Raw genomic sequence first — 22,848 nt, 5'->3', positions numbered from 1 at the left:
TAAAATATTAGTTTATTTCTCAGGCAATGAGTAGTTAAGCTTAGTTTGATAAAAATAAATTTAAACAGACATGTTTCTTCCTTTATCAAAAGAAACTAATAAACTGCAGCATTGTGTGCAGAAAGACGAAAGAGAGAAGCTATCTGAGCTCCGATAAGATTAATAGAAGAAAGCAGTCAGGGATGGAGCAGAGCGCTGGCACAGATTTCTAGGGTGAAAGCTAGCAGATTTCCAAAACAGTCCCCGTAGATGCAGCTATTTATGTGGCGAAATGAACCATTACTGTATCTAATTTGTGGCAAATTGATCCTGGAGACTAGGGCTGTCATCCATCCTCGTGCTTGTGTGTTTAGACGCCGATTTATACTTTGTCAGAGGGGAATAGAGCTGGGAGGACAAATGTGTCAGCTCACTGCCTCGCTCAGGCTCCTGTCACAGAAGAGCTATGATGGTGAAGAAAGCAGCTGGGGAAGGATTCACTCATATTTTGGCAACAGGAAGCTCCGCAGGCGGACATAAGTGAGGAAACCAACCTTCAGGTGACATAATGAAGTGAAGCAGGGCATGACTTGTACATTATTTAATCTCTCGATATTGTTAGCGAGTACAAGACAGGAGAACACAACAAAAAAAAAGCAAATAAAAACGTAATTATGGTCTGGAATAAAACGACTGCCAGGGTGAAATGAATAACACTGATCATCCGATTACAATGCAGCGTTCTGCTGGGAAACCTTGACAAGCCAAGCACACCCCGACAGCAGCGGTCTCCCCCCAGCTGCACATGAACTCAGAACATAACAAAGATTTGGACAATTCGGTGAGGATGCTGAAGTCCACACGGAAAGTAAAGAAAAATAACAAAACTTGTAAATGTGCAGAAAACAAATGGAAAATCAACCACAGTTCACCTAATTAGAAACCTGCGGAGCCTATACTACCACAGTGTTGTTATGCTAACCTTTCCAGCCCCGAAATTCACATTTCAAACTTTAAACACATAGAAAAAAGACTGAAAATTTTTATCTTTTACCCCCTTTACGCACAGTGGCCTTTGGCCCACAGCTTTGCCTCTGTACTCGGGAACAAGTACAGATGAAGAGTGCAGCGTGGTCGAATTTTGAATCACTGATTAAAATATTGCTGTAAAAGTAGAAAGAGAAAATTTTAAAAGAGGCCTGAGGCAGAATTAATGTTTAATGAAGGCTTTTAATAGACATGCAAATTTCCACAAATGTATAAATAACCATTAAATAAAGACATCTAGAACTACAACTGAGATTTGAATCATTGCTGCTGCTATCAGCACTGCTCACACTGCAACTACAACTTCATTTAGAAGTAACCGCCTTCAGGGTCAGAGGTTAAACTGCTGTTGTCAAGATAGTCTTTTGAACTGGTAACGGAAACGTTAAGTGTCACTTCGTTAATTGACATTGCATTATCCCCATCTAGTGGTAAAAACCACATGATGCAAGTGTTTGCACATCAAATTAAAACACTATCCAGCACACGATGAAAACACGTGATGACCCTGCTGTTGAGGACTAACTTTGATTCTAATGTAAAACTACAATAGAAGGAAAGTTGCAATTTCATCGCTTAAGTATGATGTGATGAAACTCAAATATGGTTCTCTACATCTCTCAAACATCAATATAGTCCTCATTTTTTGACATAAATCATTTGCTTCTAAAACATAATCAAATATCTTTTTTATAACATCATTTAGACATTGGTCTGTGCTAATTAAGCTCATCTGTCAGTGCAAATCAATGCATTTTGTCCATTTCATGCTTTTAGTTTTTATGTCTTGTTGAAAATTTTTACACAAGGTTAAAATATAGTACTTGCACTAACAGCAGTAATGCTAGCAATATTAGTAATGATGACATGACATGCATAAAAGAAAAGTTTGAAAAGTGCATCAGAATAAAAAGAAATATAAATAAATAAATAAATAAATAAATAAAATAAAAGAGATAAAAACACTTTGCAGTGCTTATAGAATTAATACAGTCCGTGTAAAAGTTAAATAAAACAAATAAAAACGATTTTATTTATTTTATTAAACTCTTACTATTACTGTTAATTCAAAAACAATATGCTTTGTTTTATAATATTTAGAAATATCTCGGGTTAATAATGTGGTTTACAATAAATAAATAAATAATGATAAAAAATAATTTTCAAAAACCCTTGAAAAAAAATAATGTCAGTCAAAGTTTATAAGAACTGATTTGCAAAAAAATAAAAATGTGATAAAAAACAGAATTAAACCCAATAAATTAGATGGATGGACGGAGCGGCTCTCGGTGGCAGGGGGCGGAGTTTCCTGCGCTGTTTGAAGGGTGGCTCACAGAAAAGTAGTTGTGATGGCAGCGGAGTGAGCATCTTTGTTCTTGTGTACTTTGTAGATGAAACCTGGACCTGTGGTGAGTAAAAACGAGGCTCTTTGAAAGTCATGCGCCTGTTGTTTTGCGTGTCTCTGCTGTGCTCGCTGGTTTTATGCGGCCGTGGAAGGGCTGAGTTCACTCCGGCTGCGGGACACCCTCTGCATGCCGATGATGGGAACTTTTCAAACCAGGATCCCAGGAAACAAGAGCCCTTTCAACTCCAACAGCAAGCGCTGGAGCCCAGGCCAGGTCGGTGTAACGTCGATCTAAAGTTTACAGTCTGTCCTCTATTAAATGTTTGAGGAGCAAATGAACTGCATTATATCCTGAGAACATAATCGGTGTTTTTAACAGTTCTTTTTATATATTTATGCTCCATCTTTCTTCCCCAAAAGGCTGCAAGTACCATATTATAGACTAAGAAATCTTTATTGAGCCGGCTTACACCATCTGTATGAGGATTTTCTCACAAATCTGCAGATCTGCTCGTGAGCAATAAGTGATGTTGGATCTTCCTGCTGCCAACTCATGAGTAAGGTGTCTCCATCTGTCTCCTCTTAGCGCATCGCCACCACCAAGCACACATTTGATCATTTCGCGTGCACATTATTTACAACATTATGACAGTATTAACATATTAAAGTGTTCTGGGATTTGGCCAAAAAGCATGTCAAACACATGCTTGGAATACAGCTCAGACGGCTCTCGATATCAGCTCAGTCTAGATTATAATTCCATGCAAATCATCTGCTGGCGCTACAGCAGGCTCATTCTTCTTTTTAACTTGTTCAATTTGTCTCCAGCTTAGCTGTTTTAATTCACAACATTTAAGGGAGAATCTGCTTTCGGAAGCTCGTCTGTTCTTCTCCCTCGCTCGCAAACACGCTTGAGCTTTTCGTGACAGACTTTCTGCTTCCAGAGGAGCTGAAAGAGGGATTTGTGACCTCGCTCTTATCAACTGATTTCATGACTTATTCATGCTGATGTAGGAGTGCATTACCATCACATGATCCCCCGGTCTGTGTTGTTGACTACAACACTTGGCAATGTACCCAAGCATGCTGTCGTCTCTGGCCATCCCTCCCCCCGTCTGCAGGCCTGCAGCTGAGTCCTGACAAAACCACGTCCTCTTAGCTTCCCTGTCCCTTCAGTTCCAAGTAAACTCTCAGGGGGGGAACAAATGCCCACTTTCCACTTGAGTTAAAAACAACCCCCCCCCCCCCCCCACACACACACACACACACACAAATACAGATGGCCTCTTCACCCACACTGAGATTAACGTCTTCATTGTTGTTCCCTTCAGAACGAGCAGATCGGCAGACTCAACGATTTAATCATTCGGCCTCGGGGAACGTTGTAATTATTTGACAAACATGACCATTTTAGGACATCAGCTCCTACTTCACTAACCAACCCCCAACCTCCAATGTGATTTTTTTTTTTTTAATGTCTTAAACCTTTCTTCGGTTTGATATTGCTGACTTATGCTTGTTGTACCCCACATATTAAAAAGGTTTAATTGTGTTGTCGTCCATCAGTGGAATATGTGGCCTAATTCCAACACACATGCAGACAAATGTGGGGGAGGGGGGGCACAAGAGATAAGTCCCTGTGGGACCATCTGTCTGGTCTGAAAACTGACCAGTCAACATGTTTGCGTTCCTTCCTGTGGATCTCTGATTGTTGTTGTCATGTCTGATAAAATGGATAAAATGTGGTGATGCGTGTCAGCATTTAGCCACAGACAGAGATTTCAGTCATTATTGCCCACTATTTCACTTCAAATCTGCACATATTTATAAAGTAAAGCTTTCTGGAATTCTTTATTCTCCGTGGAGGATGATAACACCATTCCAGCCACATTGTACACACAATATGGAATCCATTTCTCATCTGCACTCACTGACCTCAGACAGCCCACTTCATAAACCTGGTTCAGTTCGCCAAATGGGGAGATTATAGTAATCTGGCACGAAGCACCTCCACTCCAGATTTAGTGACCCCCTTCTGTTATGCTTGGCCACTAAGGCGGAACACACATGAAGCGGAGGCTGCCTCTCCCAACACAAGCCTCCTCGTGTCCATCTGCACTGGTGTAAGTATCCTGGTGGGTTGACGATAAAACAGCCAAATGGACATGTTTGTTTCTCATTGTGGCTGAAAATAAGGAGCTCTGGGCATTTGTCTGCCTCTGATCAAAGAGAATTGTTCGGGGCAGTGATATGGCTTGATGTGGTTATCTGGCTTTGGCACTTGGTGAAACACTGGGAAAGCTGGTCGCATAAAGCTTCACGAGTTTGCAGTAAACCTTTGGCATCTTCTTTGGAAGCAGGATTATAAGCAATCAAAGCAGCAGCGATTTCATCCGCTGCTGCTGTCAGAGTGGTTTTGTCACCATTAGAGAAAGATGCTTATGGCATTAGATCGCTGCTGTGGCAGTAAACAACACTTAGCCATTAATAAAAAGTGTTATGAAGGCATTTTCATGAGCTCATGGTGAAAAATAACTACAGAGGTGGAGCTCAGTTGACAGTGTTTATTACAGTGCATAAGGTGAACGAAGCTAATGTAGCTCTTACCACAGTGTTGCATCTGTACACAGTAAGCTCTTAGCATGGAGCATTTTCCTTTTTACCGGCTTTATTATATTTGTTATGGGTCACTGGGCTCAGATGTTTACAGCTATTCTGTGCAATCATTCGTTTGGTTTCTTTTTCTTCAGTAAATATGTGCTGCTTTATCCTCGTGCTTTGTAAGCTACCATGACAGAAAGATGGATCCACAGATTTTTTTTTTACTACATTGATCCACTGCTTGTGTTTGGACTGCTGAACTTGGCTGTGGAAAAAGTCACAATTTAAAGATGCATTAATTGATTTTTTTGCCACTTAGCAAAATACGATATGAGCATTAGCACCTAGCTGCCTTTTTACACGCTCAACTCTGATATTCCGCTGAAAGGCTGAGGTACCTGTGTTACTCCAACTCCTATAGAAAAAATAGTGTGCGGAAACGCAAGAGTGAGGACCCACATACAGGATGCAGACTTAAAACCAAAAGTGAGCTGTTTTATTTGGGATCATGCAGACTGATAGAGTCCAAAATAAAATCCAAAATGAGAATACAAAGAAGAAATCAGGTAGGGTGCTCAGCACACACTGTTCACTGAGGGGAGGGTAGGACTATTTATACACAAAGTGATAATCAGGGAAGTGGAAACAACTCAGGGAATAAGACACAGGCGTAGATAATTCGAGACAGAAAATAAGGCTTGAAATCAGGCACCATGGCAGATATGTGGATCTGTAACAGCTCAATAGGTGGTAGCAAACTTTGCTGTTTGGTGACGAGCAGAGCTGCAGTGTGCAGCGCTTCATAGAATCTTCTGAAACCATGTCCACTGGAGGGGAAGCCACTAAAGTCTACAATATGTAAATAATTGAATCTAACAAAATGCATTGGATATTTATTTTAGCACCATCTGGTTAATGTTAGCTATATGCTAGTGAATTACTGTAGGTAAAGAAATTGCTAATATAAAAATGTTACTCTGAACTTTGGTAATTGTCCACATTTTCCTGCAAGAAAAATCACCAAGCTTCTTTCAAAATGATCAACTTATACAAATGCAGTAGTTTAAAATTGAAATTTATTTATTAGTGGCTGCACTTATAGACACATGACATGGTTTTTCTGTACTCACCATCAGAAAGATATTGATATTGATAGATCAGAAAGAAACTGCAGCCCAGACCATAGAATGTATAAAAAAGATGGCTGTAGCTTCCCAGTCTCAAATGCAAAGTCCATTCCGTTTTCCAGCGGGGGGAAGATGGTAAAAAGACAAGAATCTGAGTGCCTTGGGCTGTTTTGATCTGTGCCATCAGTGCACACTTCACTGGGAAAATCATCAAGTTAATTTTGAGAGTCATGGCCCCCCATTAGGATAAAAAAAAGGATTACTAAGCAATTGATGTCTGTGTAAGTGACAAATAGCTTCAGAAGCCACAATAGTGACAGCAAAAATGCTGAATTTGAGTCTTGACAGAAGGACTTTTACCAGGACTAACCAATGGACCACATCCTTTGGGCGCATGCACACGCAGCAACCGGCACTGAATGAGAGCTTGGCGTCAGAGTCACCTTAATTAAAGGTCAGAAAATAGTCAGAAAAAGTGCAATCATATAAATATCTTGGCGCCATAATCAATGAAAAACTGAACTTTGATCAGAATTGCAAATCAGTTGGTTAAAAGGGTCACCGGCACCTTTACTGCCTCAGGAAACTTGCTCATTTCCACACTGACCAAAAAAACTGAACTTTGTTTTATCATTCTTTTATTGAGTCTGTTTTATCCTTTTGTTTGGTGGCATGGTTCGGTCAGACCTCTGTCACTCACTGAATCAGATAGTGAGATGGTCCAGTCATCTGATAGGTGAGCCACAGTCTTGTTTAGCGATGGCTTTATCAATCCTTAAGAATGGTTCCCATCCTCTACGGGGTGAATTTCAGCTTCTTTCCTCAGGACGGAGGTTTCTATTTCCAAGGTGCAGGACTAAGCGTTATAAAAACAGCTTTAGCTGTTACTGAATTAAATAAGAACTGTTTTTGTTTTTGATTCGAAACGTTAAATTACTATATATGTGCTACAGTGAGGTTTATATTTATTAGGTATTTGTGTTTTTGAAGGGATGCCAAATGCTATCATTTTTCTGTAAAGCAAATTTAACTTACCCATGGGTATGAATAAAGTTACCTCACCTTACCTAGGTGCCTAAATATATATTTTGTATGCATTCACTGTAGAAGACAGAATTGACAAGGAGATACGTTGGCATAAAACGGAAGCAGCCGGGAGCCATGAATCGTTTTCTTCTCCAGCGTGGGCGGGGCTTTATCAAGCACTGTCTCGGTAAACATGACCTTGTATGCAAGGCTACATATTAAGAATTTAAAACAAAAATAAACAGCTAAAAGAGGCTAAAATAATCTAATCTAATTGTGTTATGAATTTAATCCAATGCTTAAATAAATATTTTGATTAGTGTAGCTTAATGCATCGGCTTCATCCTTTAGTCAGTAATTCTTGTCTGGCTGTGATGGATTACTGGGTATTTTGTATTGTTATGCGACACATTGCCCCTCAGAAGTCTCCATTAACCTTTTTATTGGGCCTCGGTGTTCAGTGTGAAAGTGGCTAATTGGGTAAGGTGCCTAAATGGGATTCTGTGGCTGCTGCTTGAAACTATTAATGATTAGGAGACTCTCACGAGAATTACAGTATTGAAAATATGTACCCTAGGCAGCTGTCTGCATGCTGATGTGGCAAAATGTTGCTGTGACTGCATGCTTTGCTGGACTAATTGACCACTTTCCATATTAGCATTTGTGTCCCCATCTCTACAGTCCGCTGGGATTAATTGATTGATGCCCTCGAGGGATTCCGTAAACTAATTTTCTTGTTGTTTAGTCAATAATGTCTCGTCCAGGTTAATTAGCACTGCAGCCACCTCTGTTCTGCTGAAATATTAAAGCTCAGTATTTGAAGCTTTTTAATGTTCATGAGCTTAAAATGATACATTTTGTTCAGAGAACATCAGAAACTTCGTTCAGGGGTTGCAGTGATGCAGTCTTACATATTTTTACCTCCTCATCATAACTTGTATAAACTTGCAGATGTAAACTGTCACATTTGTCAGAGCTGCAGCCATGACTATGCTCCCATCATTTAGTGAACCTGCAGTTATCGGTTTTCTTTCCCCAGGTTCTACCTTCAGCTTGAAGGTCCAGGTGAATGATGTGCTGAGTCGTCAGTACCTGAGCCAGGCAGCGGTGGAGGTCTACGTCAACTACACCAAGACCAAAACAGCTCTTTCTGGGGAGGATGGTGGGGTCTTGCTTCACATACCTTACCACACTGGGATGCTTCTCACAGTTGTTGCCTGCCATGACGGCTACATTTGCACACTGCTGCCTTGTAAAACCGACAAAATGCCAAGTATGTCATCTGTTCAGGGTGTTTGCACATTGTGTGGATGTTTTTTTTTCCCCATGCTAGCTCTCATTTTGACATTTAGCTCAGCTCAAACTATTTATTCTTTGGTTATAGCTGAATGTCACATGTTTACACCAGCATTGCAGAGAGAGAAGAGAATTGTGGGGTTTTTATTTCATCATGAAAAGCAACCAGCGAAAACACTTTGATTCATACGCACTTCTTTCCGAACGTTCTCTGTTTGTGCAAGGCCAAACGTTCCTCCACCTTTCTTGCATTTGACACTTAATTAGCTTTTCCTGGCTGCTGCAATCTCTCCGGGATTATTTTCTGACCCACATCTGGAGTGTTTGCTTCTTTTGCTCCTCTTCCACATTCGATGCTACATTTTTTCTTTTAACTAAAGCTTTGAATTGAAACCTCTTTAAACCCGAGCTATTGTTGCTGTAAGCCTCTTCCAGAAAAAGGCTTTTCCCTTTGCTTGTATCATTTGAGGGGGCAGTATTAGAATTGAAAAATAAAAAACCACACTGCCATCTAGTGGAAGAAAAGTAAACCATAGTGTGCTAATGCTAATTTGGGTTCTTTCCTCCTTTTCTCTTTGTCACTACTGTAGTATTTTCATCAGTGACATTATCACTTCAGGGTGTGAATCAAGGGAACATCTGGCTTTTTGAGGACTCTGTCCTGATCACTGCGAGAACATCTGGTACTGTATAAGCTGTTAAAGTCACTGATGCTCCTGCTCTCTGTGATTGGGAAATGTAATGTCCTTACAAATGTTTTGTATCATTTTGCAGATGCTTCATCCCAGCCTGTGGTCAGTTTTCCTAAAACCCTGCTGAACCTGACACACAGCAGTAATATTACCTCTGTTAAAGCCTTCCTGACCATTCCCAGGCTGACGTCAGAGCAGGGGGGCTTCCTGCACACTCGAGGCATCATGAGCAGTGAATCTGGTATTTAGATGTATTTTTTGTTCTGCAAAAGCTTGAATAGGAGGTTGTAGTCAGAGTTACCAGGTGTCTCACAAGTGCAATGCATTCATTCCTTTGTCCTTTATACTTCATAATGTCTGCATTTGGGGGCAGAGAGGTGGTGCAGTGGTTGCTTCACAGCAAAAAGGTCCTGGGTTTAAACCCAGCAGTGGCTGGAGTCTCGTTGTGTAGTGTGCATGTTCTTTGGAGGTACTTGGGCTTCCTCCCATGAGGTTAGGTTCATTCTGAACCGACCATAGGTGTTTTTGAGCCAGCTCTCTGTGGTAAATGGACTGCTTCTTTTACAGTACTTTTCTACCATGCTTGAGCACTCAAAGCACTTTATGCTATGAGTCTCATTCATAGGAGCACATTTTTTCTATGCCTGAGTGCTTTCTATCTAACATTCACACACATTCACACTCTGAAACCCATCGGGAACAACTCAAGGTTCAGTATCTTTCCAAAGAATACTTTGGCATTCATACTGGAGCAACAGTAGACTCCGAGGTGCACCATACGTTTTGCCCCGTGACAGCCCTCCCTTCGACCCTGGATGGACATTTTGTTGATTCATTTAAAAAGTTACTTCATTTTTCTGCCTACGCTATGACCAGTGTGTAAAATTGTCACCACAAAGCCACAAGCTCTGCATATTTTGACAGAACATCATGGAAACGAAACAGAAAATGAAATGCAGCTCCAACAAAGGCTGGGAAACTACTTTTAACTGGGTGAAGTCGGCAGGAGATGATTGATCGAGTTTCCTTGAGAGTTATTTTTTTAATTTCGTGTTGTGGAAAAAGTGATGTGAAGTGACACATTACTACACATGGCAGCCTCAAAGGAAACGTGTGATCTAAAAGACGTCGGATGCTGATCTGTGGATGCACTCCCACTGAAACCCACAGATGATTAGCAGACAGACAGAACGGCAGCTGAAATGAAAGTAACAGCGTGAAGAGAAGTACTGGGGCGCAAAAAGGGAATACATGAGTACAAGAAGAGCCGCACAAGAACATAAAAACAAACTTTCTGCTTGTCACATATTTTTTTTTTGAGGGAGTTGTTGAAATTGCCTTAAAACGGATTTGTTTTCCTTCACATGCTGAACTTTGGGGCCATCTTGTGGTTCTAAAGACATATTTACACGTGAAATTTTGGCTTGAAGCAGCTTTAAGGCCTTAGGAATTACACAGTTACATGAGTTTTGAATGGGTAACAATTATTTATAAGTTCTACACAGATTTAAGCAGTACTAAACTACAATACCACAGCTGTATTACACTAAAGTATTATTACATGAACCTTTTGTTCAAGAAAAGAAAAACAAAGCTGTGGGAGCTGAATTTGCCCAGGCCACATAATAACCTGCTCTTCTCTTACACATTTATTAATGTCCTCTAGGATATGTCAGTGTGGAGTTAAGCCCGGTGGCGGCTGTCAGCGTGCAGCTTTTCTCAGGAGACACGGAGCTACATGTGACTGGGCCTGTGCAGATGAACCTCAACATTCCCGACAGCTTTGGACTTCAGTCTTCGAGTGTTATTCCAGCCTGGTTCTTTAACCAGACCACTGGTGAGTAGAAATCATAATCACATCATCAAATCAAATCAAATCATAATCACACACATACTAACGCCCCACTCATCTGATAAGTCATTAACATAAGTGCGAGAAAAGAGGATATAAGTGTAAAAGGGTTGCTGGGTGTCTTCAGGGGCATGGATGAGAAAAGGATTAGGAAAGGTGACATCAGTAGATGGAAGTCTTGTGTGGACATTCACAGCTCCTCATCTCGGCTACTGGATCGCAGCACCTGTGTCATCTAACAGAGGTAAAAGTCACTTTTAGCAGTTCAGAGTTTCAGATATTTTCTGCACTGGAATAATTAATAAAATTTGATTTTATCATTGTATTAATTTCATTATTCACAACCTTGGAAGGCAGCGACTAATATTACATATTATTACATATTTTATCATATTTTATGTTTTCTATTCTGGACTCTCTAAAAGTCCTCCTTCTGATCTTCTTCAGGTTTCTTTGAACTTGCCATTCCCATTGACTTCATCATACAGCATTCCTTTTTCCTGATGGTTCTCTTTGGAGGGACACTCGTTATTATCATCTCTCTTCTGGTTGGGTTATGTTATTGCAGGTAAAAAGAAAAGAGAAAAAATACTTTTATACTAAACTACACCAGATCCAACTACAACATTAGAGCCACCTGCCATATACTGTGTAGGAGCCACCTGCGCCACCACATCAGCTCTGACCTACTGAGATGTGGACCTGAAACCTTTAATGCCTAGTATCAGGATGTTTGCAGTGGGTCATTTGGGTCCTGCAGGTTTTCATGTGGGAACTCTGTGGATCAGAGTTGCTCTGGGTCAGCGCTTTGTGCTCTTCGATGGGATTTTGCAATGTAGTAGGATCCTTTAGTCCTTTATTTTCACAATAGGGAGATCTAAGACAGGGTTGGGCAACTTCAGGCCACAAGGGCTGGTTTCCTGCAGGTTTTCTATATCACCCTGGGTCAACACACCTGAATCAAATGACTAGTTCATTACCAGGCCTCTGGAGAACTGAAAGACATGTTAAGGAGGTAATTTAGCCATTTGAATTAGCTGTGTTGGATCATGGACACATCTAAAACCTGCAGCACATCCACCCTTGAGGCCTGGAGTTCTGACAAAGTATCCCAGTTTGACCCACTTTACTTTTGTTAATACTAACAATGTTATGACAAAGGAGTGAAAATGGCTGGAAGGTTAAAATATTCTTAGACTTAGAAAAACTCCCTGAATCATAAAGATATGAAAAATAGTTTACTTAAAGCAACTCTGCTGTCATGTCATGCACATTGCAATTACCTGATCATTGTGACCAGAACAAAAACCTTCACACGAAGGTTCACTAATTCAAAAATGCTGTCCCATCTCTAACTTTCAGTATAACCATGTCCTATATGGGCTATCACTTAAAAGTCACAATATACTTTTAAGTGAATATTTCACTGAAAATCCTCTATCAAATAGTCATACTATGGTCATGTAGCATCACCCAGTTCTGCATAATACAGGTAATGACACGCGTATCATAAAGCTTTGCCCTTTACACACTTGCTGGGCTCAATAGGACTATCAGGGACGAGCTGTTGATAGTTTTCTGTGGCGTATTCCTTTAAAATGAATCTTAAATTTACCCAAATAATCATTTACTAATGCCCTGGTTTACCTGCAGGTGTTCCTCTGGTGAAACTAAAGCAGCAAAGATCCTACCAGTGATGACAAAAGACCAAAATACTTCAACATGTGATGATGATCTCTTTGAAGTATCTTCAGGGAAAGCTTCTCATTCACAGGACCAGCAACCTAAAGAAAAGAGGGACAGTAGACACAATGCTTCTTTCATAGCCAACGCCAGTGCTGTGGCCATTATGCTGGAGAATGATCTGAACACGGACCTGAACGATTTGCCGTGTTCACACGAGGCTTCAGAACAAAGAGTTTCTGTATCTCTGACAGATAATTTGTTTTTCTACAACCAGCCTGTTGCAATTCTTCACACTCCAGCTTTCTTCCATTTAGAGGAGCAACCAGAGCAGGCCCAGTGGAGCAAGTCAGCCACCCTGCCCCGTGCAGGGGCTTCAAATGGTGCTGCCACAGAGCCTTTGAGTAAAGAAAACTTCACCCAGACACAGACAAAAGGTCTGCCTGAGACCCAGAACCAAGCAGCAGAAACTGAAGACAAGCTTGGAGCTTCAGGTGGCTCCCAGACAGCAACCTCCACCAACACATCCAGGCTCCCAGAGTCAGTGTCAGTGCCCGGGACGTTACATAAAATCTTGGACAGCAGGCACTCTGTGCACGGACAATCCAATATCTCCTCACTTCAACCTCCTCGGGCCTGGTTCGTCTCACTGGAGGGCAAGCCTGCAGCTGAGATCCATTACGCTGTGTCAGAGCAACAGAGGAGACGGAGACCAGTCGAGAGTCGAGAGACCAGTTTAGACTCTGGGGTGGACATGAGTGAACTGAACCAGACGTCTGGCAGGAGGGCGGTAACGCTGGAGCGAAACGCTACTTTTGTCAAAAGCGCATCGAGCAGTAAACATACGTCTGCACAGTGACTCATCTCTAACAGCCTTATTACCCATATCGCTCCAAGTTTGTTAATGAACAGCATCACCTTTGTATCACAGGGGAATTATGTATGTTATTCATGAGATTCAGTGCATTTCTGCCATAAGACCTCATAATGTCTGCATTTCAGCTACTGTACATCTAGAAGAGTCCACATTTCACAACAGAGCGTATGGACTTGGTGATCGTTCGCTGTGGATGTAACAATACGTGTGCTTTTAACAGCTTCTAACATGTGTATGCACTCAAAGACTAATGTGTAATATTATAGTAAGATGTTGTATATTCATTTATTTTGTGTTACATATTTCTGTTTTCATGTAAATTGCTAATGTGATATAAAATACCGGAACCTGGTGATGTAAAAGATTTTGTTTGTTTATCAGAGGGAAAATGTAACAGAGGGAGAAGTCGTGTAAATCCACAGATGTTTGCTTCTGTGTTAATGCAGGAAAAATACATGCATCCATTTTTTTCTACTTATTCAAGTCACGGTGGGAGGTGGGGTAAACCCGGGACAGGTCACTAATCAGTCTCAGCACTAACACGGAGACAGACAAACATTCACACTCTCAGCCTGTTCAGGATCACCAGTGGACCAAAACCCATGCAGGTGTTTGGACTGTGGGAGAGACCCATGTACCAAAAAGACAAGCCAGATCTCTCACAGATAGGCTCCAGGCTGGATTCAGTCTTGTTGCTGGGAAGCAACAGTGCTAGCTAACTATTCTAACACCTCGATAATAGCTAGTACTGTCACAACCTGGCAACTTTGAGCCATGACAAAAGGTGAGCACTCCTTTAGGGTATGCATGTGTGTGGAGATGTGAGTGTTGTAAATACAGTGAATTACAAATAGCAATAGAAAAACAAGTGGAACACAGGGTGTGAGGACAAACAGGTCCATGTGAAGCAGGAAGGAAGAAGAAAGGGCCAATACAGAGCCCAGATATTGCCTTTTGGCTCAAGCCACTAAAGCCCTGAAACACACGAAGGTTTAAAGTAAGGGTGGTCATAATATGTTCTATTTAAAATTACAGACCGGAAAACAGCTAAACTGCTAAAACAGAAACAGAAAAACAAGTTAAAACATTTTTATAGGGAGTTAAAAAGTTGTTTTTGCCTTTCATCACTCTCTCTATTCTAAAAATACTGAATTATAGATATAATTCAGAACATATACATTCAGAATTTTGAGCCAATTGTTAGAAACCATCACTGGCTGACGTCCCAAGGAGCCAGACTTTTGTGTTATTTTTCCCTTTTTTTGGACATTGGCTGCGTTTTCACTCATTTTCAATCCAGTCGCATACATCTGACCATTCTCAGATGATGTTTTAGGCTGCTAAACTAGGATTCAAGATAAAAATAAGGTCCTGCGATGCATCTGCCCTTTCAGTTGTTCCATCTGCTTTTCACTAAAACCTCATCAGAAATGGTGGCAGTGGAAGGAGCCATTCTTGAGGAGAAAAGGCTGAGGTATGCAATTTTACACAAGAACTATTCTGAAAATTAGTCCAACAAGTTTTATGTTGTGATGTTTGTTTTAGTTCAAAGTGCCAACTTATACGGAGAGGAGAGAGGTACAACAGTGGGTATCTACAACTATAAAACACCTCAATATTACCTACATAAACCTCAACACTATTGAAGCAGTGTGGGGTCATCTTGCAGGAGGACAGACCAAAAGGCAGAAAAATGCTTGCTGCACCTACTTCCCATTTTCTTAGCAACATATAAAGAAAGAGAAGGTGGCTCAACACTGCACATATTTGCAACAAGGAGCAACAATGCACACCGAGAGAAGGGATCAGACTCATGAAGCTCACCTTTGTAACCCGCCATGTACCTGACATAAGGTAGAATCTACATTTATGAAACAGGGAGTTAGAAAGAGGCAGTGTGATTGGCACATTTCATAATTCACATAAGCAGCTGAGGTCTGATAAGATTCGATACCAGTCTGAGAAACAGAGACCTTGACCACAGTTGTAACCCACCAGTTAAGGTTCAAGGTTCTTTATTTGTCACATGCATAGTTATACAAGTATAACACACAGTGAAATGTAGCCTGACACGCTCCTCAACATGTGCAAAAATGGGGGGGGGGGGGGGGGGGTAGAGGAAGAACATATATATATATATATATATATATATATATATATATATATATATACATATATATATATATATATACATACATACATACATACACATACATAGGGTGAATGTGCAGTAGTAGCAGCAAGCAGGTGAATTCTGTACATTAATATGAATAGATATCTGACTATTTTACAGAATAGACAATATAAACATATTTAAAATGAAAGGAATTTGAAATGTACATTGTGTCTGGAAGAGAGTCCTGTCTCAGTCAATTATAGATGATGTGAGAGGGCGGTTGTGTGTGTTTAGGGCCCGGATGTCTTGGGGATAGAAGCTCCTCTTAAGTCTCTCTGTCCTTGCCCGGATGATGCGGAACCTTCTGCCAGATTGCAGAAGTTGGAACAGTTTGTTGCCAGGATGGGACGGGTCCTTCAGTATCTGCGCTGCTCTAGTCCGGCATCTCCTGGTGTAGGTGTCCTGAAGCGGGGGGAGAGCAATCCTGCAGCAGCGTTCTGCTGTACGGATCACTCTCTGGAGAGCTTTTTGGTCCTTTAGTCTGCTGATTCTAATTTCACCTTAAAAGAAGAGAAACCTCAAAACAACGAAAAAAAGTAATTAACACTACGCAATAAATCAATCAATAGCCAAACACAGCACAATCTGTTTCTTGGATTATTTTGCAAAATGTAAAATTAGAATAAAACTGGACTTTCAGAAAGCACCTTAACAAACCCAGCCTCACTCTGAGAAGCTGATCAGAGTCAGCTCAGTCAGTTCTGAGTATGCTCAGCCCGAGTTAAGCACATTTATGACATTTTTTTTAAACTCCAAAAACAGCATGTGGTCACATCATCAACAAGGCCATTCTGATGGCGCAGGCTGTTTTTCCCCCCAAGGTTTTTAAGTTTTGTTCAGTTTGATTTCATAAAGTAGATTGAAACTGCACAGTGTCTCACATCTTATTTACATTGGAGGAAACTAAAGATGGGCCAGCTGGGATCCTAACTGGGCATATGTGAGTACACGCCCAGTACCCTACAAAAGCTCGCTATGTATGATGCACGCAGACCCACATCCGGGCAAGCAAGTGAGCTGCCTATATATGTGTTACCAGTATTATACTGTAGTTTGCATGCCACGTCAACAGAATCAGGAAGTAACTAAACTTTTTTTATTTCACAGAACGACAAACACAAGAAGCCGTGGCCCTTCCTTTTCCTGCTAAACTTTAATCGCTCGCTTTAGAGTCAAGTCATGACTGAATTTCTGTCAACAAAGGTAAGCAGTGTGTATTTGCCATGTAATGTAGTCCATGTAATTCTACCAGTGATATTATTTCGACTTGATATGCATTAAGAAACATCGGTTTTATTTTAGCCTATACATACTACTCTGTAAAGGCTCTGTAAATAGTTTGCATGTACAGGGGCGTAAGCGGCTTGGTCCTTTACGCACAGAAAATTACGCAATCTATTACCATGTAATCTATTCCATATGTGGCACATATTTTAAGAGAGGTCCTTAAAAGCACCATTATAGCAGAATAAGCTTCTTCCCAGCATGGTAAAGAATCTTTACCAACGTGTACTTGTGAGGTTTTGAGTTTATTCATTTAGTACCTAATCGGGCAGAGTACGTGACCCTTGCTATTACGCTAACCCAGTAAAACACTTTCGATTTCGTTTGAATAGTTTTCATTTTTACGCCAGAGATAAAACCGTTCAATGTTCGGAAATAGTAACAATAGTAAAGTCTGTGTCATGCTCAAGAAAAACGTTGAATTTGACACAGTATGTCTGCACTATTTCAGGCCACGGACAAACTAAACTCACAGCTCAACAGACTGCGTGTATGGCTTTCGAGTGACCCTGAGTACATCCTGGAGCACTGCGGGGATATCCTATCCGTGAATGAATATAAAAAGGTAATAAAGCAAAGCAGTGGTTCAGAGCAGATGAGAGAACTCTTGGAAATAATCATTCAAAAAGGAGAAAATACCTGTCAGAACTTCACTGACACTCTGAGGAAGCACCAAGGACACTTCCCACAACTGAAGCAGTTTTTCGTCACTGAAGCTGAAGGTGTGTGAAAGTCCCGTGTGGTCTGGGCCGAAAATGAGCCTCGGCCTGTGAGATTACCACCAAAGGAAAGATGAGATTACATTATTCATATATATGTCTATTTTTTATAGTTCCAGGTTCATCCACTCCAAGCATGTTTGCTGATGGTAGCAGTGTTGTGTCCCGCAGAGAAATTACAAACACAACTGCAAAAAACATTTCAATTAACATTCAAACAGTAAGCCAGCCGGCAGACAGCAGTTTGTCTGGTAAGAGGTTTTTTATATATATATATATATATATATTTTTTTTCCATGTGGAATCATAAGGGAAACCATTAAATGCACTCATTAACACTTTATATTAGGTACACCTTTTCAACTGCTTGTCAACACAAACATCTACTCAGCCAGTCAAATGGCAGCATCTCAGTGCATTAAGGCAAGTAGACATGCTCAAGACAAGCTGCTGAAGCTCAAACCAAGCATCAGCATGGGGAATAACAACGATTTGAGTGAATTTGAAGTTAATTTGGTTTGGTAGTAGTTCATTATTATACAAGCAGCGAAACAGCTAGAAGAATAAACTATATTCTATACTACAAATGTCTATATAGAGAGAATTTTAGAAAAAAATATGAGGCGGTTACACACAGTGCAAAGTAAAAGCAGCACATCTGCTCTAGACAGATCAGCAACATGAGAGGAAAATCTCTGTGCGGTGGTTTAGCACCAAGAGCATTGACTGAATGCATGTGCACTTCAAGACTTTGATCAATAAAGCAGGAAAAGCAATACAGCACCTTATTAATAAAATCTGTCCTTTTTGAAGCGTGCAAATAATGGTGACCAACCAGAGTTATCAACGTGGTGGTGTTTACAGGTTTGAGAGTACGTAAACATAAAAACAGAATTTAAAATTAGTCTACATGCAAATTGGTTTTAAGGGCAAAAAAATGGTGTTCTTTTATACTAAAACACTAATAAATTGTTTGCAGCTAACAGAAGAAAAATAAAGAAAAATCAAACAATAATATTGTCTCAAAAAATTTGTACTGATCTTCAGGAAAATACAAGGACATTAGATGCTACTGGAAACTTTAGACACATACAGGTTTAAGGGACCTTCCACAAATCACCACTGACCAATCAGTTCTCTGGAATTAATTGGTCAGTAATGATTAATAGTGTGGTGATTCCATAGCTGCTCTCTAACCTGCTCTGGAGCACATTAGCCTTGCAGCATGCGATCAGATTGAGATTGGGATGTTGTGCAGACAGCAAATCTGCAGCAATTGTGTGATGCTGTCATGTCTGTATGGACCAAAATCTCTCAGGAATGTTTGCAGCACCTTGTTGATGTAGTTCTGAAGGTGAAAGAGTCCAAAATTGGCAAGGTATACCTAATAAAGTGGGCTATGAGTGTATTTTGCTGTATTTCAGTTGAGTCAGTAGCTATTTTCAAACCAATTTCAAGTTTGTTTTCAGTTTGAGTTTTTTATACAGATTTTAACAAGCTGGAAATGAATTTTTTCTCCTTATTTTTTCTGCTTCTTATAGGAAACAAACCCCAAGCAGATCTCACTGCAAGTGGCGGCGGTGTTATATGTGCTGATAAAATATCAGGTGTCCATGTTGATGAGTGTATAAATTTCTCAGTGAGTGTGAATGCACCACAAGAAAACACAGGTAATATTTTGAGCTTAAATGTGTAATTATTGTTGTTGCTTTTTGTTAGTCTGTAATTCATAAATCAAATTATGCAAGATTTAAAAAAAGACTTTTGGAAAGTAAGTAATTCCTGATGGTTTTTCTCAGGTATGGTAGAGGACACACAGCCACCTCCTCAGGTACAGTACGAGAACAGTGCTACTGGCAAGAACACACATAGAGGTGTTCACTGACACAAGATGGTATTGATGGTTTTGGGATAAGTCAGTTGAAGTTAAAGTTATGCTTCCTACACAAACAGGGAATTTGGTTTGATATCCTCCAGTTTTAGTAAATATTGCACATAGTAGGTCTTACCTCAAATGAACAATTGTAATATTTTCTTAGTTGGCCAATGATCTGGCACACAATCACTTGTGAGGTCAAAGTGTATTTTTTTGTTTTTAGAATTTGTTATCTTACGCAGCTCTTTCTCCTAAATGTGCCACGATACTGGCATGGTTAGAGGGCATGGTTTATTCTTCCTGAGAAGACTGATTTGCTCTCCTCAGTGTATCATTGTAAACATAATAAAAATTTGAATGTTCATTTTTGTCATTTCATTCTAAAAGGTAAATTCTACAGATATAACATGTAAATGGTAAATGGCCTGTATTTGTATAGCGCTTTACTAGTCCCTAAGGACCCCAAAGCGCTTTGCACGTCCAGTCATCCACCCATTCACACACACATTCACACACAGGTGATGGCAAGCTACATTGTAGCCACAGCTGCCCTGGGGCGCACTGACAGAGGCGAGGCTGCTGGACACTAGCACCACCGGGCCCTCTGACCACCACCAGTAGGCAACGGGTGAAGTGTCTTGCCCAAGGACACAACGACCGAGACTGTCCAAGCCGGGGCTCGAACCGGCAACCTTCCGATTACAAGGCGAACTCCCAACTGTTGAGTCACGAAACATTTCAAGCTTTTTGTGATAATTTTAGGTCAAAGCTCATTAAGAATCCCAAATTAGAGTATCTTAAATGATTAGAATATTGTCTAAAGTCAGTCAAAAAAGGATTTGTTACAAAAGAGTGTATTTATCCACTCGGTACATGGTTGGAGCTGCTTCAAAATAAGTGGCTCAGTGCAGGTGACATTTAGCTCAGCTGAGTGTTCCCAAAGCCTGGTAGTGACCTTCGCAGTTCTCTGTTGATTTGGGTGTTTCTCAACTTCCGTTTGGTGTTATCCCAAAGATGAGGTGCAGCTGTGGTGAGTTGGCTGGCCAATTGAGCACAATAGTATCACGGTTGGCAAGTCATTTAATAGGAGTTGTGGCACTGTGGTCAGGTGCCACATCCTGCTGAAAAAGGAAAATTATCATTTCCATAAAGCTTGTCAGCAGGTGGAAGCATGCTCTAAAATCTCCTGAGAGAGGACTGTTTTGACTTTTGATTTAACACAACATCATGGTGGAACACCTTCTGTATTCAGCAAGTGAATATATAGAGCTTTTGATAAATTTTATAAATAACATTTCTGTAATAAAAATGGTGAAAACAGTTAATCACACAGGTGAATTTGTTTTTTCTGGATTAAAGTTGTGTGAATTAAGTCTCCACACATGGACTTTTCAGTCTTTCAGTATTTTGCTGGAAAAATATTTTCCTTTAAATGTAATTAATAATGTAGTTTGGCATTGATAAGAGAGGAATACATGGCACCGGTGGAAAAAGAAAAAAAAATCAAAACTACATTTACTTCAGACTAATAAACAATACGCTGTCATCTTTTTCAGGGTCCTGCTGTGAGAAAGATCAAGGAGCACAAGGTGGAACTCATTAACTGCCTGATGGGGGATCTCTTCATTCTGCAGTGTGTGGATGCCAAAGGAATCCTCTCTCCCAGACAATATGGAAAACTGAAGCACTCCTCTAACCCAGAACAAACTGTTACCAACCTGATAGATCTTCTGATGAGTAAAGGTGAAGAAACCTGTGATCAGTTTCTTCAGATTCTTAAAGATCCTGGAGTTGATGCCACGTATCCACAACTGAAAGACATTATAAAGTAACTGAGATCAGATCATATGTAAAAATTTTTTAGCTAGGATGAAATTAAATCATGGGAAAGGGAATTTGCAAATCTGTTTTAAAACATTGCTCAAAAAATTAAACTTTGAAAGCACATCAGATATCAATGGGAACTATGGACCCCAATCTACCCAAATTCTTGTCTCAGTGGCTGAAAACATCGGGGCATGCTCCTAATGAGTTGACAGATGGTGTCCTGGGGGATCTCTTCCAACATCTGGAACAAGGATTTCAGCTGTTGTCTAAGCTATGGTTGGAGGAGGTCTGTGTGTCCCTCCATGGATATGGCTCCCCACACCATCACTGACCCACCACCAAGTTGAACATGCTGAACAGTGCTTCAGGCAGATTAATGTTCTCGACAGATTCTCCACACCCTTGGATGTCTGTCATGTCTTTCATGGCTTTGTCCAGCTCCCCTGGACTAACCGCCTTTCTCCTGGAATCTCCATCCTCTTGAGACGCTGGAAACCTTTTTGCAATGCCACGTATCGAGGTCCTGGAGGACTCGGACTGCTCGTCCAACCTCTGTAGGGTCCTTGTATCTATGCTACCAGTATTGGCACTGACCCTAGCCAAATGCAAAAGTAATGAAAAAACAGAAAAGATGAGGAGGGCAAAACATCAGTGAGCTCTGCCTGTAAACCATTCCTGTTTTTTGTGGTTGTGTTATTGTTACCCCTGTGGTGCACATGTTGTTAATTTCATTAATACGAAAGCAGCTGAAACTGGCAACCCCCTCTGCTATTTAACCGACCAGATCAATTGACTTGATGTTGTGCTTTGATTAAAAGGTGTTCGTTTAATTTTTTGAGCAGTGTATATACACACACTTGCACATTCCCACAATTTTGATGTAACTGTGTGAGATATACCCTCCTGCTTTTCAAAACAGGGCACTGATGTAAAGACTATCTTCAGATTTTCATACTAAATCTTAAGGAATTAAAAATGAAGCATGTGAAATGATTTTGTAGTTTGTAGATGATACACTGAGATTGGTTGTATACGTGTTATAGCTATGTATGGGCACCAGGTGACAGCATGAAATATGTTTGTATTGTTAGTAGAGTTTTAACTACTGCTGAAGAGAACACAGATGTTACAGCAACCATGAAGTTTCACAAAAGTTGAGTGTTTAATGGAATAAAATAAAACTACTTCTAACGCTGCTTTTTAAACATTTTTCTTTCAGTAATAATAAAACTATGTTGCTGTAGTTTCAGTACATGGCATTTAAAAACCATTTAAAAGTATCCTACTAATATCCAGGTTTTCCATTAATAATTGTTGAGCTCTAATTTAATAGCAGAATACACGTTGGTTATTCTGACTGTACTTTCCATCCCCGTTGAAACAGTAATCCATCACTAAGTTTCCCCCTCTTGTATAATGTTGTATTCTGCTATAGTGAAGA

The 22,848-nt window shown here is 40.4% G+C and overlaps 2 protein-coding genes across 3 annotated transcripts; both read left to right on the top strand.

Annotated features, from left to right (window-relative positions):
- Positions 1 to 2,326: 2,326 nt before the first annotated feature.
- LOC146501058 (protein FAM171B-like) lies at positions 2,327 to 15,637 on the top strand. 2 transcript variants are annotated; one of them, XM_085136204.1, is made up of 8 exons: positions 2,327 to 2,645; positions 8,165 to 8,398; positions 9,012 to 9,104; positions 9,196 to 9,354; positions 10,780 to 10,950; positions 11,093 to 11,209; positions 11,413 to 11,533; positions 12,619 to 15,637. In XM_085136204.1, exons 1-8 carry the CDS (start codon positions 2,465 to 2,467, stop codon positions 13,505 to 13,507), a joined length of 1,965 nt encoding a protein of 654 aa, XP_084992330.1. In that variant the 5' UTR covers positions 2,327 to 2,464; the 3' UTR covers positions 13,508 to 15,637. The 2 variants fall into 2 exon arrangements, with proteins under 2 accessions (XP_084992330.1, XP_084992331.1); XM_085136205.1 differs by having other exon boundaries at positions 2,527 to 4,494.
- Positions 15,638 to 15,938: 301 nt separating this feature from the next.
- Positions 15,939 to 22,598, top strand: LOC146501057 (uncharacterized). The gene is made up of 6 exons (XM_085136237.1): positions 15,939 to 16,904; positions 17,437 to 17,707; positions 17,818 to 17,955; positions 19,246 to 19,374; positions 19,504 to 19,535; positions 21,137 to 22,598. The coding sequence occupies exons 1-6, from the start codon at positions 16,881 to 16,883 to the stop codon at positions 21,410 to 21,412; spliced, it is 870 nt and encodes a 289-aa protein (XP_084992363.1). The 5' UTR covers positions 15,939 to 16,880; the 3' UTR covers positions 21,413 to 22,598.
- The last annotated feature ends 250 nt before the right edge of the window (positions 22,599 to 22,848 follow it).

This window comes from Neolamprologus multifasciatus, chromosome 16 (genome assembly GCF_963576455.1).
Source record: "Neolamprologus multifasciatus chromosome 16, fNeoMul1.2, whole genome shotgun sequence".
Classification (NCBI taxonomy): domain Eukaryota; kingdom Metazoa; phylum Chordata; class Actinopteri; order Cichliformes; family Cichlidae; genus Neolamprologus; species Neolamprologus multifasciatus.
The sequence above is the reverse complement of the archived record's forward strand: the minus strand, read 5'-3'. Positions and strand labels throughout refer to the sequence as shown.

What these genes read in the sequence shown, in the direction of transcription:
- LOC146501058 (XM_085136204.1), top strand. Translation starts at nt 2,465, where the DNA reads ATGCGCCTGTTGTTTTGCGTGTCTCTGCTGTGCTCGCTGGTTTTATGC. An exon ending in GATCACTGCGAGAACATCTG is followed by an intron (nt 9,105 to 9,195) that starts GTACTGTATAAG and finishes ATCATTTTGCAG; the next exon opens with ATGCTTCATCCCAGCCTGTG. An exon ending in CATCATGAGCAGTGAATCTG is followed by an intron (nt 9,355 to 10,779) that starts GTATTTAGATGT and finishes AATGTCCTCTAG; the next exon opens with GATATGTCAGTGTGGAGTTA.
- LOC146501057 (XM_085136237.1), top strand. Translation starts at nt 16,881, where the DNA reads ATGACTGAATTTCTGTCAACAAAG. An exon ending in TTTCGTCACTGAAGCTGAAG is followed by an intron (nt 17,708 to 17,817) that starts GTGTGTGAAAGT and finishes TATTTTTTATAG; the next exon opens with TTCCAGGTTCATCCACTCCA. An exon ending in TGCACCACAAGAAAACACAG is followed by an intron (nt 19,375 to 19,503) that starts GTAATATTTTGA and finishes GGTTTTTCTCAG; the next exon opens with GTATGGTAGAGGACACACAG.